Source organism: Vicia villosa, linkage group LG1 (assembly GCF_029867415.1).
Source record: "Vicia villosa cultivar HV-30 ecotype Madison, WI linkage group LG1, Vvil1.0, whole genome shotgun sequence".
Taxonomy (NCBI): domain Eukaryota; kingdom Viridiplantae; phylum Streptophyta; class Magnoliopsida; order Fabales; family Fabaceae; genus Vicia; species Vicia villosa.
In genome coordinates, this window is record NC_081180.1 from 46,058,256 (window position 1) to 46,074,562 (window position 16,307).

The 16,307-nt window shown below is 35.9% G+C and overlaps 2 protein-coding genes across 2 annotated transcripts; both read right to left on the bottom strand.

Annotated features, from left to right (window-relative positions):
* Positions 1–8,534: 8,534 nt before the first annotated feature.
* LOC131636506 (uncharacterized) lies at positions 8,535–9,303 on the bottom strand. Its single transcript, XM_058907121.1, has one exon. The coding sequence runs from the start codon at positions 8,993–8,995 to the stop codon at positions 8,552–8,554; it is 444 nt and encodes a 147-aa protein (XP_058763104.1). The 5' UTR covers positions 8,996–9,303; the 3' UTR covers positions 8,535–8,551.
* Positions 9,304–10,997: 1,694 nt separating this feature from the next.
* LOC131636515 (pentatricopeptide repeat-containing protein At3g48250, chloroplastic-like) lies at positions 10,998–14,317 on the bottom strand. Its single transcript, XM_058907131.1, has one exon. The coding sequence runs from the start codon at positions 14,219–14,221 to the stop codon at positions 12,284–12,286; it is 1,938 nt and encodes a 645-aa protein (XP_058763114.1). The 5' UTR covers positions 14,222–14,317; the 3' UTR covers positions 10,998–12,283.
* Between the last annotated feature and the right edge of the window lie 1,990 nt (positions 14,318–16,307).

Here is a 16,307-nt window from a genome sequence, read left to right on the forward strand (position 1 = left end):
CCTGACAATGAATTTTTTTTATAATGTAATCTTGTTCATGGTCTTCTTGAGGTACCTCATACATCTTTAAAAGCATGGCAATGCTCTATAATAGTTCTATTTGATAAACATAATCAACAATCATATCCACATCAATACAATCCTACCACACAAGTATTAAGTATTGTACTCCCCCTCTCCCAAATCTCCCAAAATAAGTGTATTTTTAATTAAAAATATTTTGTCCTAAAATAAAAATCTTTAATTAATTTTTATCATATTTACTCCTAGTAAATTCTGTCTACATTTAGGGATGGGAATAGGTCAGGTCGGTCTACAGAGGCCAATAGTTTAGTCTATTTAAGGTTCAATCAAATCTATTTAACAAAAGTTTAAATAAGTACGTTATTTATATTAGAAAAAAGTCGGCCTACATGTAAAATTCATTGTACATTTTCTAAAATGATTTTATTCATCGATGATTATTTTATTTTTCATCGTCTAAAAATTTAACATGATTCTCATATGTAAAAATATCTCTTCTAACTCATCATTTTCTTTTCAAACTAACACTTAGATCATACATTTGTTTATACAAAAGAATGTTTACCTCGTCATCATCTTTACAGTTAGTCATAAGATAGAAATTTACCTCTTCACTTGATTCTTTAAATGAGTTTGAATCTTCCCCTAAGATTCCCTTCTTCTTTTTTTATAACTTATCTAACATTTTCTATAAATTATTAACATAGTTCATATCTTCGTATTTTTGTACTATGTTAGGTTTCGAACATCATTCTTTAAATCTTAGATGTTTGTTAAATATACAAATTTTGAAAATATTGTCAAATAATTTAAAACTTGAGAACCAAAGATTTAATCCATTTTCATTTGGTATATCTAATTTTTGGTTTAGTGTATTCATATTTTCCCTTTTAATCTAAGTAAAACCTTGATAGATCATTTTAAGAGTGTCACACACTTCTTTGATACTGTTAGAGTTATGAACATAATTATACTCTTTAATGCTTAAAACATTTATCATTAAGTACATAACTTTAGAACTTTTTTGCAATTTTTCTTTGCCTTCTGTAGTCCATAAATTTATCGGGTTGTTCACTACTTCATTATTAATGAAATGAGTAGAAACAAACCGACCATCTAAAATGTAAGCACACAAATCAAAATCAATAGCATCTTAAAATATTTTTATGCTTGCTTTCTGATCGTACCTGATTAGAATGGAACGTCCTGGTCGGCAACGGGGTGATCTTCTAAGAATGAGGGTGTACCCGCAAGGTACTCCGATGCCAAAGTGAGAAGAGAGAGCAATCAAGTACAAAGGTTTAGAGTGAGAATAATGAATATCTGGCCCTCTATTGAAAGAGGGTATTTATAGCCCCCGACGCTGGACCAAGGTCTCCGTATTGGGCTGGGTGTGCAAGCCCAAAAGGAGACTGCCTGGGTCTACGTGTGTAGTAGAGACCAGGACGTGGTCTCCAACCTGGTTCAATCGCTCCGAACGTTTCAGGGGAGACACAGCCTTTTCGGAGATGTGTAGACTCTGGGTGGTTTAAGGGGCTGGAGGTGAAGCAACCCTATGAGGAGGAGGGTCCTTGAGGGTGATGGGCAGATGGATGCTGTCATACCCCAAAATTTTCCCATCTTATTTCTCCTATTCAAGCTCATACCAAAGTTCAAGGCTCAAAGACACATCTTCCTAAACAATGACTCAATGAACTAGGGTTTTGATTTCTCTGAAGAAAATCAATGAATCAAAGTCTCCAATGGATTTCGTATGGCCTATGATGCTTCAAACTATCTCTATGGCAAAGTACAAGCTTCAATTCTAAGGATTGCCCAGTCAAATGATCAGAAAGTCAACAGTCGACTAGTTTGACCTAAAAGTCAACTGTGGTCAAAGTACAGTCAAACTCCTGATTTTTGCCTACATCCTTATTTTGAAGTACCATTCATCAATTGATCAAGGATTAATCATGATTCATCAAGGAAAGTTCAGAAATCAACAAAACCTAAAGTTTCTAAATTAGGGTTTTTTGACTTAAAGTCAACTGAACTTTGACCAGCCATAACTTTCACATGGAACATCAGAAATTTCCCATCCAAAGCTCATTTTGAAGGAAATTGAATCCTATACAACTTTGTCTCTCACAAGCCAAGTCCAAAAATGTTTCATTTGAGAGATATGGATCAAAATATTATAGGTCCTTTTTGAAAGTCAACCAAAAGAAGTTTTTTGTCAAAGCCAATATCATCAAGATAAAATCCTCAAATGAAAAAAAGTTTCCAAAGTGGCTTGTAGAAGACATCTTGAGGTTTCCAAAAAGTCCTAGAACTCCCCATACCTTAAAAATTGAAGGAGACATGCCTTGTCAAAATTGACTAATTTTGAAGGAAAAAATGTGAAATAAAAGGATTCAAAATGAATCTTTTTGCAAAGAGACCCAATCTTTCTTGGCCCAATATTCACTCTCAAGATATCCAAGGCCTCAAAAACCAATTGTCACGAATTTATTTGATTTATTGTGGATTTGTACTCATTTAAAAAAATGATTAAATTCAAATAAATCAAAGAAAATTCAAAGATTCAATGTGGTTTATAATTCCAATCAAATCCAATCAGTATTGACTCCAAAAAACAATCAAATTTCGTGCAAGAGGAGATTGGGAGGAAAAGATTGAGATCTGGCCATAATTAGAAACTTTCAAAATCAATTTTCAATCAATACGCCAATAATTGATTCAAGGAGATTTGATCTGTTATTGTTGACCTAAATCACTCACTTATAAATACACAACAAAGCCAGACCATTAGGGGACGATTTTTCTGCAGATTAGAACCCTAACCGAGCTTGCAAAAGTCAAGAATTTTCCAAAACCGATTTCATAGTTGCAGGCCAATTCAAGGAATTTTGATCATTCATACACGTTCCCTGGACATCCTTGAAGGTATATCGATCTTTGCAAGGTCCTGAATCATCACGAACAAGTTCCTATAAGTCACGGTTTGTCTAAATTTAAACTGAATCGATTACGTTTATTCATGCATCCATATTAAAATTCAATTGCATATATGTGTTTGTTATGATATACTGATCGTTTCTGGAGCTTTAATTGCGTTTCTGTGCATAGCTGAGACTAATGCCATTGTTAGGTTTTTAGAACTTCAAATTAGGGTTTCTTGTTCTAGGCAAAATTAGGGCTGATTTTGGTTACCATTGGACTCGTGGTGTCTGGACGATCGCGACCAAGTGGTCGCGAAGAATTTTTGTTGCGTCTTGTGGATTGGAATTTGCAGGGGCTATGGCGACGGTTGTTGTCCGTGGGTAAAGGAGCTTCATGCCTAAGACGACGGAAGCGTGAGGAAGATGATTAGGTGGCAGCCTCTCATTCGTCCATTCGCGCGCCAGACCCTTTTTTAAAAAGCTGTGGATCCTGTGTTTCTCTCTCACATGCGTATGGTATGCCCTCGCTCTTGCTGCCACCAGATCATTGCCCAGATCAATCCAACGCCTCTGACTATGCAGACGTACCAAAGGCCTCCAGGAGCCAGCCACACCAGATTAAAAAGCTAAGTTTTTTTTATTTTATTTTTATTTTTATATGATAGTCCCTTTCGATTGCTAAGGTGTCCTTATTGGATGCCTAAAATGACTATTTTATCCTTCCCTTAGACTACATGCCCTCTTTATGGCAGAGACAGTCTTATGGCGAACGATAACTTCGATGACCCTTCAACCTCCAATAAAAGGACTTCCTACCCTCTTATGGTATGGATAGCCCTGAAAGGCTAAATGAACTTTTTTAACTTTAATGGTAATTACCTTCTAATTGCTTGCTCTGGTTTAAATTTATTTTACCCTTTTGTCAAAAAAAACCTTCAAAAAGGCTACGCTTATTTACAAGCTAAAGTCCTTATTCAAATTCTTTTCTTATACATTTCAAACTTTTTGAAAACAAATGAGCTAAGCAATTAAGAGCCCATGGATAACCATGGATGCAAAGGGTGCCTTAAACCTTCCCTTTGTATAAATGACCCCCCGAACTCAAAATCTTTTTAAAAAAGGTCTTTGTCTGTTTTTTTAGACTTTCTATAAATTGGATAAAATAAAATTCGGTGGCGACTCTTGCTTACCGCAACATTTCTTTAAAGTCAGTTCACCGTATGACTGATGCCCTCATGTGTCACGCTTGCTCGAAACCCTGTAAGTGTTCTTGCTCGGTGGCCATACCTCCCCGAGGCATTTGGAGATCTGCCTGATTTAGCCAAGGGTGATTTGTGGTCGACCATGTGTGATTTGCACGAGCGGGAACTCAATTGGGCCTCTTCCTTGGTTAGACCCAGTCCAGAACAGGAGCCCCCAAGTCGTTGTTCCTAAGCAAGGAGCTGTGACTTTAAGTTCAGCTTGCTTTCCAGGCCAATTTACATATGGTAGGAGCTCCTCGTCTACGGTCATGGTCGAGCGATGTATAGTTCGACGAGCAGGGAGTTCTCGCGGGGAGAACCGGATGACCATTAATGATCAGGGAGGTGAAGCGATAGTGTGTAGCAAGCATTGTAGGTGACGTGGCGGTGCATTTAATGAGAAATGATGGCCTAGGGACTAGGGGTCATAATAAGGTGTGTGCAGTTTTGTTTCCCGTGCAAGTTATATAAAAGGGGTTTTAACCCTCATTGTACGATTTTACGCTCTTAGTCTTATCTCAAGATTTCTCTGATCTTCTTTGATCCGCTACTGCGTCAGCCATCGTCTCTGCCATTCTGCCGTTGCAAACGTTCCTCCGCCTCTACACAAGTAAGTCATATTTCCCTTTTCTACATGATTGTTTCCATTCGATGTGATTTTTTTCTTAGGAGATCTTCTCCTCGTATATCAAACATTTTGGGATGAACTTCGTGTTTAGGAATGGCATTCCCGTGAAGTTCATGGAGTTCCAGGTGAACTTTACGTTTTTTGAAAAACCTTCGTTGATTTCTTCGCGAGTCTCCTCAAGGTGTTCAAGAGATTCATATTTTTGCTTGCTAAACTCATGGTCTAGCATCAGAGATTGATGTTTTCAATCGTTAGATTCATGATTTTGCTTAGTCGATTGAGAATGTCTCCCGGGACAATCATGGCCTCGCTCGGAAGATTCACACTTTCCTCGTTGCGCATATGCTCGCTTGGTATCCTTCCCTGTGAGGTCTGCGAGCTTTTTCAAGTTTAAGTTCATGTGGTCCTTTTAGTTTAGGTCGGTCTCGGATTTCCTGTGATTTGTCAAGTAGGAATTTGGTCGGGGAGCGTTGATTTGATTTGACCGTCGAATTCACTATTTTCCTCTGCTTTTCATGTGACACGGCAGATCAGGATGAAGGGGTGTGGACTCCCGAGCACAAGGGTCCCATGGTCAAATCCGTAACTGATCCCAATCTGGATCGGGTTGCTGAGGAGCCTCAGGGATAGAGTCGTGTTATGTCGACCGTTGGATGGTGCGTTCAGAGCGATTGAGGATAGACTTCCGGGAAGCACCAGAAATTGGAAGGTTTATCGTCAGTTGGAAATGGAGAGAATATGCTCGTTCTTTGATGACGATTGCTTTCCGATGTAATAATTTGTTTTTAAAGAACTGGGTATCCGTGTTCCTTTCACCGACTTCCAGATCGGGGTGTTCGGACACCTAAGGTTGGCGCCCTCTCAATTGCACCCGAACGCCATCAACTTCATGCGGGCGTTTGAAATTGTGTGTGAGTATCTCCGAATTAGGGCCATTGTCTGCCTCTTCTTCCATTTCTTTAAGATCCAACGGAAGACCGTGGTGGGGAAGCACAACTGGGTCTCTCTCAAGAATGCACAGAAGATATTATTCAAAATGTTCATGGACTCTGTACGTGATTTCAAGGATAGATATTACCTTATTTGTCCGAAGACTGAGAGGGCATACGCTTCTGCCTTGGAGTTGGTTACCCTAGTGGACGAAGATAACAATGTGCTTAATGGTGATGACGAGCAGGTTTAGACTGAACTGATCTCAATGTTCCCCTTCCATTGGTGTAAGGGGCACTCCGGGGCAGCCCTTGGTTTTATTTTGTTGAGGAAGAAGAACTAGATGAGGAGGATGAAAAATCCTTCGCGGTTCTTTGCAAATTTGTCGACAGTTTCCTCCCCTCCAAATGGGTAACGAGACAAGGAGATGGCATACTGGGTGAAGATGGTGAGCTCGTATGGGAGGCTCGATCCATTAATACGAAAGCACTTCTCTCTTGTAAGACACCCGAGGAAGCGAAGGCTCTCTTAGGTACCTGCTCGAATGTGTTTTATTTTGTGCTCGTGTTTTTAATTATTTGGTACTGACTTGTGTTGTTTTCCTTGCAGATAACATGTCGAGCGCCAATGAAAAGTTGACAAAGCTGGCTCATGACAACAAGAAGATTATCAAAAAAACTGAGTCGCTTCATTCCCCCTCCCCCGAACCATGCCAGGGATGGCTCAAACTTGTCATCCCCCAATGTCAACGTCGCTCTAGACTCTCCTGGGCAAGATCTCATTCCAAGGAAGAGGAACCGTAGTGGTGACATTGCGCAGGATGTTCTCGGGGACATGACGTGCAATCGGGCCTTCCTGATGCCCCTGTGCTTCACCGAGGACGGGTACTTTGGGCGTTTTCCTATGACCGTCACTCTAGCTAATATTTAACGAATTGAGGATCTCGACCCGGCGTCCCGAGAAACTTTTTTTGGGAGCCTGCGTGGCCGGAACTTTTGTAACATCAGGACAACGTCGGCCTTTGCGATCGACATTTAGTAACTACCTTTACTTATGTCCGTTTGCTTGTTAGAGTATTTCGTGGGTTTAAATATACTCTAAATGTGTGATGTATGTTAATTTTGGGGTTGCTCGACAACTGTTTGTCATCTGACCGTGCAGGAAATAGGTCAAGGAAACGAGATCGGGTCCTGGTGTATGACGAGAACGAGGTCGAGGTTGGGACCTCGAGCTCGCAGCGTGAACGTTTTCTATCGCGAGCTTGGTGTTTTGCCAGGCAGGTACTGCGACGGTGGAGCCAGATGTAGGTATCCCTGTCGGGCAAGGATTATGCTCGTGTAGCCGAGCAAAAATCCGTCTTCGTTGGACTTGGGATGGTTGTGTCCGTACCACGACACGCCTCTGTGGCCGGGCAAGTTGGTTGTTGTAGAACGAAACGATCGACTATCGGGTTAGAAGTCATCCTCAACTGTAATATTGTCTAAGTTTCTCAGCATTCCAAGGTTGAGCAAGTTGTTCCCTGTATAAGTTTTCGAGGTAATAGGCCCCGTTGTCTGTTTTTCCTCAGACGCGATAAGGGCCTTCCCAATTTAGGAAGAGTTACCCGTCGCGCGAATCCTTCATATTTTTGCGTAGGACTAGACTACCAACTTGGAACTCGCGTTTTATGACTTTGACATCATGGAGCAAGGTTATCTGTTGCTTCAATCTAGCCTCACAGAGGGATGCTTTTGATTGAATCTCCTCGACTAGGTCGAGCTCCTCTCTCAGAGCTTTGTCGTTCATCTCCTCTTTGAGAGGAAATTCTATTCGGCAGGACGGTTCTTCAATTTCGACGGGAATTATTGCCTCAATTTCGTAGGTTAACCTGAAGGGAGTCTCCCTAGTAGTGGAATGGGGTGTCGTTCTCTGATTTTGAAATCTTGTCTTCTCTTCCTTGTGTGCAATTCTTTGTGTAGACGTTGCACCTTCTACAAGTGGATTAAAAGCATTCTTGATTATTTCAAAAACATCTTGATAATCAAACAACACCTTCATCTGTTTGCACCACTTGTCATCAAAGAACCATGATCTTGATGTCAAATGTTGAGGAAAAACTCAATCACAAGATAAAATGATAAATAATTGAGAGATTGAGAAAATGAGATAATTAAAGAGAATTAGGGCGAAAATATGGTTTTATTTCATTAATAATCCAACATGGAATATATATACAACAGTACAGAAAAAATAAACTTTGCAACCCTGTAACTTGTTAAACCAAACCTATAACCAGTTATAAGAAGCTATTGATTTCAAAATACAGAAAACTGAAAGATGGTAACCAAATACATTAAATATGTAACCAGTTATAAGAAACTTCTATTCAATTCTGACGACTGCTGAAAAGGTGATAAACTAATTACACTCTTCCTGCTGTAACTAACTGATTGCACCAACTTAAATTATCCTATTTTCACTTTGAATCAAGAAATCAATAAAGTATTACACCTCTTTCAAGCAATAAATAATGAATCTTCAATATTAGGCTTAAATGTTATTATTTGGGCCTCATGTTACCATCTTTAAGCAATATACTCATTGAAAAACGGGGGAAATCGCTATTTCGCCTAATGTTCAAGAAGTTAAATTTCTAACTTTGACATTAGCAATCAAATTGCATTAATTAGTCCTCCATAATAAAAATTATACAGAAATTATAATAAAAATGTATATACAAGAAAACACAATAGCCTCATCTTTCTGCTAGTATAAGTAAACACATTATATAGTTAGTATTATGAGGTAAAAGAAGAGAAAATCATGTATCATTTTTCAGTTGAAAATTTGGGGAGATTAAATCTCCTAGAAGACATATTATTAAACAGATTCCTAAGACTATTCTTACTCTCCCTCTTACTCTTACCTTTCAATTGAACCGATGTAGAAACACTAAAATCATCAAAAGGATTATCTAAAGCCAACCCTGTTTCAATCCTTCTCGAAACCGTTACAAGCTCATAAGGATCCCAAAGTGAGTGTTGAAAGTCACCACAATAAGTGGAAGTGCTTGTGTCCCTTGTTGATGATGATGAATTTGTTAATGTTTCTAGCTTAAATCTTGAAGGCCTACCTTTGAACTGTCTTCGGCGCGCGTCGAATTCGCTCAAAGGTTTTACACTTCCGGAGTGATTGTACCAAGCTTGTGCAACTGCTTTCAACAGTTCTAAATCTTGGGTGTGTTGTTTATCTTGATGTTGTTTTTTCTTCATGGTGTCATGTGACACTGAAAATGGTTTGTTTTTTCATGGCCTTAGAAATGACATAAGGGAGGTGATAAGGTTAGGCAGAGTGAAATGTTTTTTTTGTTTGTTTATGTATTTTTATAATTTTTGTGACTATGAGGTGAAGAGGTAATGCAAGTGGAAAATTTGGCTGGTTGTAGAATAAAGGGACATAATTTTGTGTGAATATGATAAATTGGTAAGTTGTGGAGTATGAAGTTTGGTGTCTGTTTGGAACCACAGTGGGTGGAGTTTAAATAGGCATCACTTTCATTGCTTCAAATTGTGAGTTGTGAAATTGTGGTGGATGGACATTGAATTGAGATGCCGTGAGTAACACACACCTTAACTAGTTTTATATATAACTAGTTTTATATATGTGCGGTTTAAATCAATTTTAAATAAAAAATTCATAACATCTCAATCTCAAATTAAAATAACTCACGGGTACTCTAAAAATATAATTTAATTCAATCTAATTAAATATAGTTTAATGTAAATTAATATTTAAATATTTAAATATTTAAATTAAAATTTTATATATTTCTATTAATATTTATATTATAAAAATCCTAAATTTTTATCTTTAATATGAAATATAATATATAATATAAAATATACTAAAAATTAATAATATAGAATGTTGGTATGAATTAGTTGAGTTACATTGGTATAAACGGTTGCTCTAGGGTTTAATATCAAACAATAAAATTAATTCATATATATGTATTAATATAAATAAATTATCATATGTTTTGAATAAAAATAGGGAAATGCTAACTAGTACCCTCAGGGCAATGGTTAAAACTTAAAAATAGTAATTTTATCTCGGTAATTTGTATATTTAATATCTTGAATATTAAAATATTAAAATTTTTATAAAATATTTTCTTTTTTAGGAATGTTTAACCATTGTTCTGAGGGCACTCGTTAGCAAGACCCTTATATTTAAACTAGTAAAAAAAACTAATAAGAATTAATATAATCTATTATACTAATAAAAATAAGTATTAAAATTTAAGTATGTGGTTTGATTTGATTTTTAAACAAAATATCTTACAGTTATCAATAGTTTTCAAAAAAAATTGATTTTATACAATTTATGATTCCATAGTTAAAATTAACAAGACTAACTGTTTTTATTTTGAAGTATGTAAATATCAAATCGGACACTTAAAATAAAAGGTACTGGAACAACTATAAACTAAAATAATGGACTCCCTAAGAAGAACTAAAATAATTGCTACCGATGAATATTGAATAGCTCTTCAAATATTAATATTTGAATACATGAGTTGATTATTAAAAAGACAAAAATACGACTAATATTTATTGAAACCATTTTAGTTTTTTTTATTGAAAAAGAAATTTAAAAACGTGTGGACTGGACCCCAAAGCTCGAGAAAAATGGAAGTTCAGCTACCAAAGTTACAAGAAAAACTATCTACATAAATTCTCTTATTGTCCTTAATGACCCCTACAAACTAAAAGTTATGTATTACTAAAATATGATATGTCCATATTGAGCTTGAAAAAATTAGTAAGGGGAGACATCCACCACGTGAATTCCATGCTTTCTTCTCTTGACATAAGAGGAAGGATTAGAGCTGTCAAATGGGTCTGCCCGGCCCAGCCCACTTCGGCCCGATAGGCCAATAAGTTTAAATGAGTTGGCTCGGCCCGGCCCGATTGTTTAATGGACCACATAAAATGAGTCCGACCCTTTTTTCAAAAAGGCGTTTTTCAAAAGGGCGTGCAACCCAATGGGCCAGTCGGTCCATATTTCAATATTATAATTTTAGTTTTATAAAAAAGATGTAATGGATAAATGCAACACAACATAAATAGAGAGTCATCATAAACATATCACATCATAAACGTATACAAGTGATGTTTAAAATATTTAACCATGAATACCACAAAATCATCAATGTAAAAGTACAAAGTAACTTAATATTATCATCAATACTTATCAAATTTACTCTCCATCTCACAATCATTTCCTTGATCACATCATCTTGAAAATATATCTTCATCCTCTTTAATTTTTCTTTATCACTTGAAACCACATTTATGAAATCATATCTTATCTCAATCTTTTTTCTCCAAAATTTACCAAAATATTATTTTAATGGGTCAGCCCGAAGCCCGCTTGGCCCGGCCCAGCCCATAAAAACATAGGCCCGATAGGCCGGCCCAAAAAGATAGGGTTGTGTTTTAAAGGTATTTTGCAGCCCGGTCCACACTAAATTGTAGGGCTTATGGACCGGCCCGATGGGCCGAGCCGATTTTGACAACTCTAGGAAGGATAAAGGAAAAGACGATAATAAACATAATTTAGGTTAGGTACCTTCGAAGATTACTCAGAAATAACTTAGTGGTAAGCAAAGTCCCTGAAAAAACTTATTGGTTTCTATCTTGCCATATCAAATTTGTCAAGATACCAAAGAGAGTGGGGAAATTCCATTAATTAGTACTAATGGGTGACAAATGAAGATTGAAATTCACCTGCTGCCCCGATAATATAAGACTAAAAAAAAAACGCAAATATCGTCCTGCATAATAATAGATGCATTCCAAAAATCTTTAATTGTGTCATAATCTATTAATCTCTAAGAGCATGCATAATGGTCTCAATAGTCTCAGCGATTTGCATACAACTTTAGAAAAAGTTAATATCTCTTATGCCACGACGCTTCCTTTTGACATTAGTAAGAAGTTTTTCATGGGACAACTTCATCAAAGATTGAAGAACCAATAATATTCCAGTTTTTCTTGAAGGGGGTGAAAACCTTCCAGACGAGCAGGAGCTTTGAAGTTATCCATCAAAAACAAAGCATCCTTCACTATCTCCATTGAAAACTCTTTTCCTAACATACTCAACTCATTTATGGTTATGAGAAAATAAATATAATAGTGATAAGAGTTTGATTGACAATTTCGTTAAGAATTCTTGTATGAAATCATAAGCATGTCACAAGGAGTCTAGTCAACATACATCCATCCCCTCATTAAATAAAAAAATGGAAAAGCTGGAACCATTACCACCCTAGAAACTCATATCACGAAAAATCTAATGAAAATGGCCACAAAGAGACTCCAGAAAGAGTTCTACTAGATTTTCCCAACTCTCCTTTCTCTCTTATATTGATTCGTTTAATTGCCACAAAATACCTCCTTACATATATAAATCAGTGGAAATCTTCTAACCACAGCAAAACAATCTTAGTTTGACAAGCACCAAGCACCCCTTAACAGCTTGATAATAGTCAGGAATCAATTAGAAGCTATCTGGGTCTCTGCCGTCTGACTCTTGGACGTCTGACTCTCCGATGAACCAAATAGTTCGCAGATTTTACTATGCTTCCGGATGTGGTGAGGACTCTTGTACAATAGATCTTTGGCCTCTGAATGTCTACCTTCTTGAAATAAGGATTCAAAAATTTGAAGGTAAACATTATGAGATGGGTAACTTTTTATACTCAAAACCTTTAGGAATTCCGCAGCATCCTCCAAGGTACCAAACTTCGAAATATGCGACACAAATGGTTCGTGGTATGGAGGGTAATTTTTAGCTTTCATCAAACGAAGAAGAACAAGTGCCTCCTCAAACATTCTGACTCCTAATAGACTTTGAATCAGTTTCTTGAATGTAGCTTGCCATGGACATACGGAACACCTACCAGTTATCTCTAGAAGCAGCTTGTACGCACCGTCTATTCTCTTTTGAGTAAGAAAACCGTCAACCAGAACTTCCAACAAATCAGCATCCACATCACCATTCTGTTCCATCATCTTATAGAGAGTAAGTAACGCATTGTCTAGTTCACCGGCATCACAGTACCCTTGGATCAAGATGGTCCAAGTCTTGATATCAGGCCTGCAATCGCAAGCCTGCATCTCCTCGATTACCTTGTGCGCCTCTTCAAACCTCCTCATCTTACAAAGACCGAAAATAATTTGACTGTACGTGATGTTATCCGGCTCATAGCCAGCGTTTTTCATGGTCTCAACAATTTTCTCAGCTTCATCAAATCTCCCGGCACTTGTCAAAGACCTGTGGATACTATCATATACAGCCTTGGAAAGTGTATACCCTCCTGACTCAAATTTCTTAGCTACCCTAAACACTAAATCCAAATCCGGCTTATCGCTTCCAGAGATGCTCTTTAAAAGTATAACACAATCAGAAACCGACGGCTTATATGAACTATCCATCATATGCTCGTAAAGCTTCACAGCATCCTCCATCATCCTATTCTTTTGAAGCTGCCTCGATATCTTTATGTAAGTATCGAGATCCAATTCATGACCTACACTCTTCATCTCCTCAAGAACACTCCAAAACTCCTCAATCGATTCCATCCTAGCAAGAACTCTAGCAACTGCATTGTAAGTCACTGTATTCTGCTGATAACCAGATTGCTTCCCAACCCAATGAAAGAACTTGTAAGCCTTTAAAGGTGAACTTCGAACCTCTTTAAAAACCCTAATCACGAAATTATCCGAAAGCTGAATCTTAACCTTAGCAAGTTCATTCTCAACCTTATCACCACCATCATCACCATCATCATTCCAATCAGACCCTAAAATGATACCAACAACCTTTTTGACAACACTCTGCATAGCATTTTGGTGAATCATGCCATTGTAGAAATGCGTTAGAGCTGAAACATCACTATTCAGTTTTTCCTTTTTAAAACCTGTTGAAATTGTCACATAGGTCTCTTCATCAAGGTAAAACCCTTTCTCCTTCATAGTCCTAAGAGTAATCCAAAACTCTTTCATCTTTTTATTCCTCGCTAAAACCCTAAGAACTAAGCTATAAAGTGAAGAACTTGACATAAACCATTCTCTCTCAGTGACCCAATTGAAAAAGGAAAAAACTTTAATGGGGTTTCTATCCAATCGCTTCAAAACGTAAACAACAGTTTCATGGGTTAACGATTGACGACGATTTTCTAACTCCTTCTCTACCTCTTCTGACCAATCGTTTGAGAAAACAAGCTCTAAAATGGAGTTTGGTTTGGAAGAAAAGTAGAGTTTTTGATGAGTGTTGTGAGAAGGTGATGAATCGTGTGAGCGATTGAAAAAGGGGAGTGAGATAGAGGGAGAAGAGAAGTGAGTCACCTGGTTCCGAGTTGCAATGACTCGGGTAGCGAGTGATGAGTTGAGGAATCTGAGGGAAGAGGAAATTGCCTTCATGCGATTCATCGTAAAAGTTAAGAGTTGTGTTCCTAAGATGAAATTGCTGCGCAATCAAAGGTGGTGGTGTTGTTTCATTTCATTTCATTGGAGTGGGTTTAAGGTTTATCGACGGGTTTTGTTGTGGGTATGGATCCGGTGTTTCGGTTTTTACCATAACCCGGTTTTATGTACATGATTGATAGTTAAAGTTAATTGTTAAAAGTCATGTGAGAGCTTATACATTTGTTGTATGTTTAATCCATGGGTAATGGGTTTGATCAATCGTTAAACAAACTAGTAACTAACCCGTGCGTTTGCACGGGTTCTGGTTTGGGACGTGCATTTGTTTCAGATGTATATTTTTTAATATATATTAAAAGTAATTAACATTTTGTAGAAAAAATAAGAATATTTATTATTAAATTGTGTAAAAAAATCAGAAACAAAATTGAAAGCACCAAAATTAAATTGTGTCTAAATAGTCTTTTGTAACTTCTTGTACCCGTTAATATTCAATATTGTGATCAGTAACTTTATGTTCTTGTTAACATTCAATATTTTAATCAGTAACTTCAGGTTCCTGTTAATATTCAATATTGTGATCAGTAAGTTCACGTCCCCGTTAACATTCACTATTTTGATCAGTAACTTCATGTTCTCGTTAATATTCAATATTTTAATCAGTAACTTCAGGTTCCCGTTAATATTCAATATGGTCAGTGGCGGATCTAGAAATATCTGACAGTGGGGGCAAATTTATTCTCTAATATTCATTAAAATTTATATTTTATATTTTCAAAATATTTTTTTTGACTAAAAAGATATTTATTCATTCAAATTAAAAAATACATTCAAAATTTTAAAATTCAAAAAAATCTATATATAGAACAACATTTTTTAATATAGTACTATATTTTATATTACGGTATATATTTAATGTTAAATATATGATACAAACTAAAAGCATTAATTATTACAATTGGGACTAATTTATTTTACTTTATCTCTTACTTAAATGTTTATATTTATTTCTTATTAATTTTGGTTCATATGAGTACAATAAATTTTTTTATGGGGACAAATTTTAATATTAAGAATATTTATAAAAAGTTATTTTTGGTTTTGTGGGGGCTCGAGCCCCCTTAAAGATACATGTGTATCCGCCCCTGAATATGGTGATCAGTAACTTCATGTTCCCGTTAATGTTCACCATTTTGATTAGTAACTTCATCTTCCCGTTAATATTTAATATTTTAATCAGTAACTCCAGGTTCCTGTTAATATTCAATATTATGATCAGAAACTTCATGTTCCCGTTAATATTCAATATTTAATCAATAACTTTAGGTTCCCGTTAATATCCAATATTGTGATCAATAACTTCATGTTCCCGTTAATATGCACTATTTTGATCAGTAACTTCATGTTCCCGTTAATATTCACTATTTTAATTAGTAACTTCATGTTCCCGTTAATATTCAATATTGTGATAAGTAACTTCATGTTCCTGTTAATATTTACTATTTTGATCAGTAACTTCAAGTTTCCGTTAATATTCAGTATTTTAATCACTAACTTCAGGTTCCCGTTAATATTCAATATTGTGATAAGTAACTTCATGTTCCCGTTAATATTCACTATTTTGATCAATAACTTCATATTCCCGTTAAAAATAATAATTGAATGAATAATTAATAAAAAAATATTTTGATCAGTAATTTCATGTTCCCGTTAATAATCAATATTTTGATCAATAACTTCATGTTTCCGTGTACAAAGATTACTTTTGTTTAGGTATCGTTATAAAAAATATATGGATCAATAGTAAATTTTCGTGTATAAAAATATTTAGATCAATAATAGATTTTTTTCGTATATCATTTTTTGATAAAAACCATTGAGATCATAAATACCATTTTTTTAAAAATATTTAGATCAATAATATTTTTTTTCCGTATACAAATATTATTCTTGTTTCGGTATATATCGTTTACAAAAATATTTGGATCAATAGTAAATTTTCGTATATAAAAATATTTAGATCAATAATAGATTTTTCCCGTATACCATTTTTGAATAAAAAATAATTGGATCATAAATATCATTATTCGTA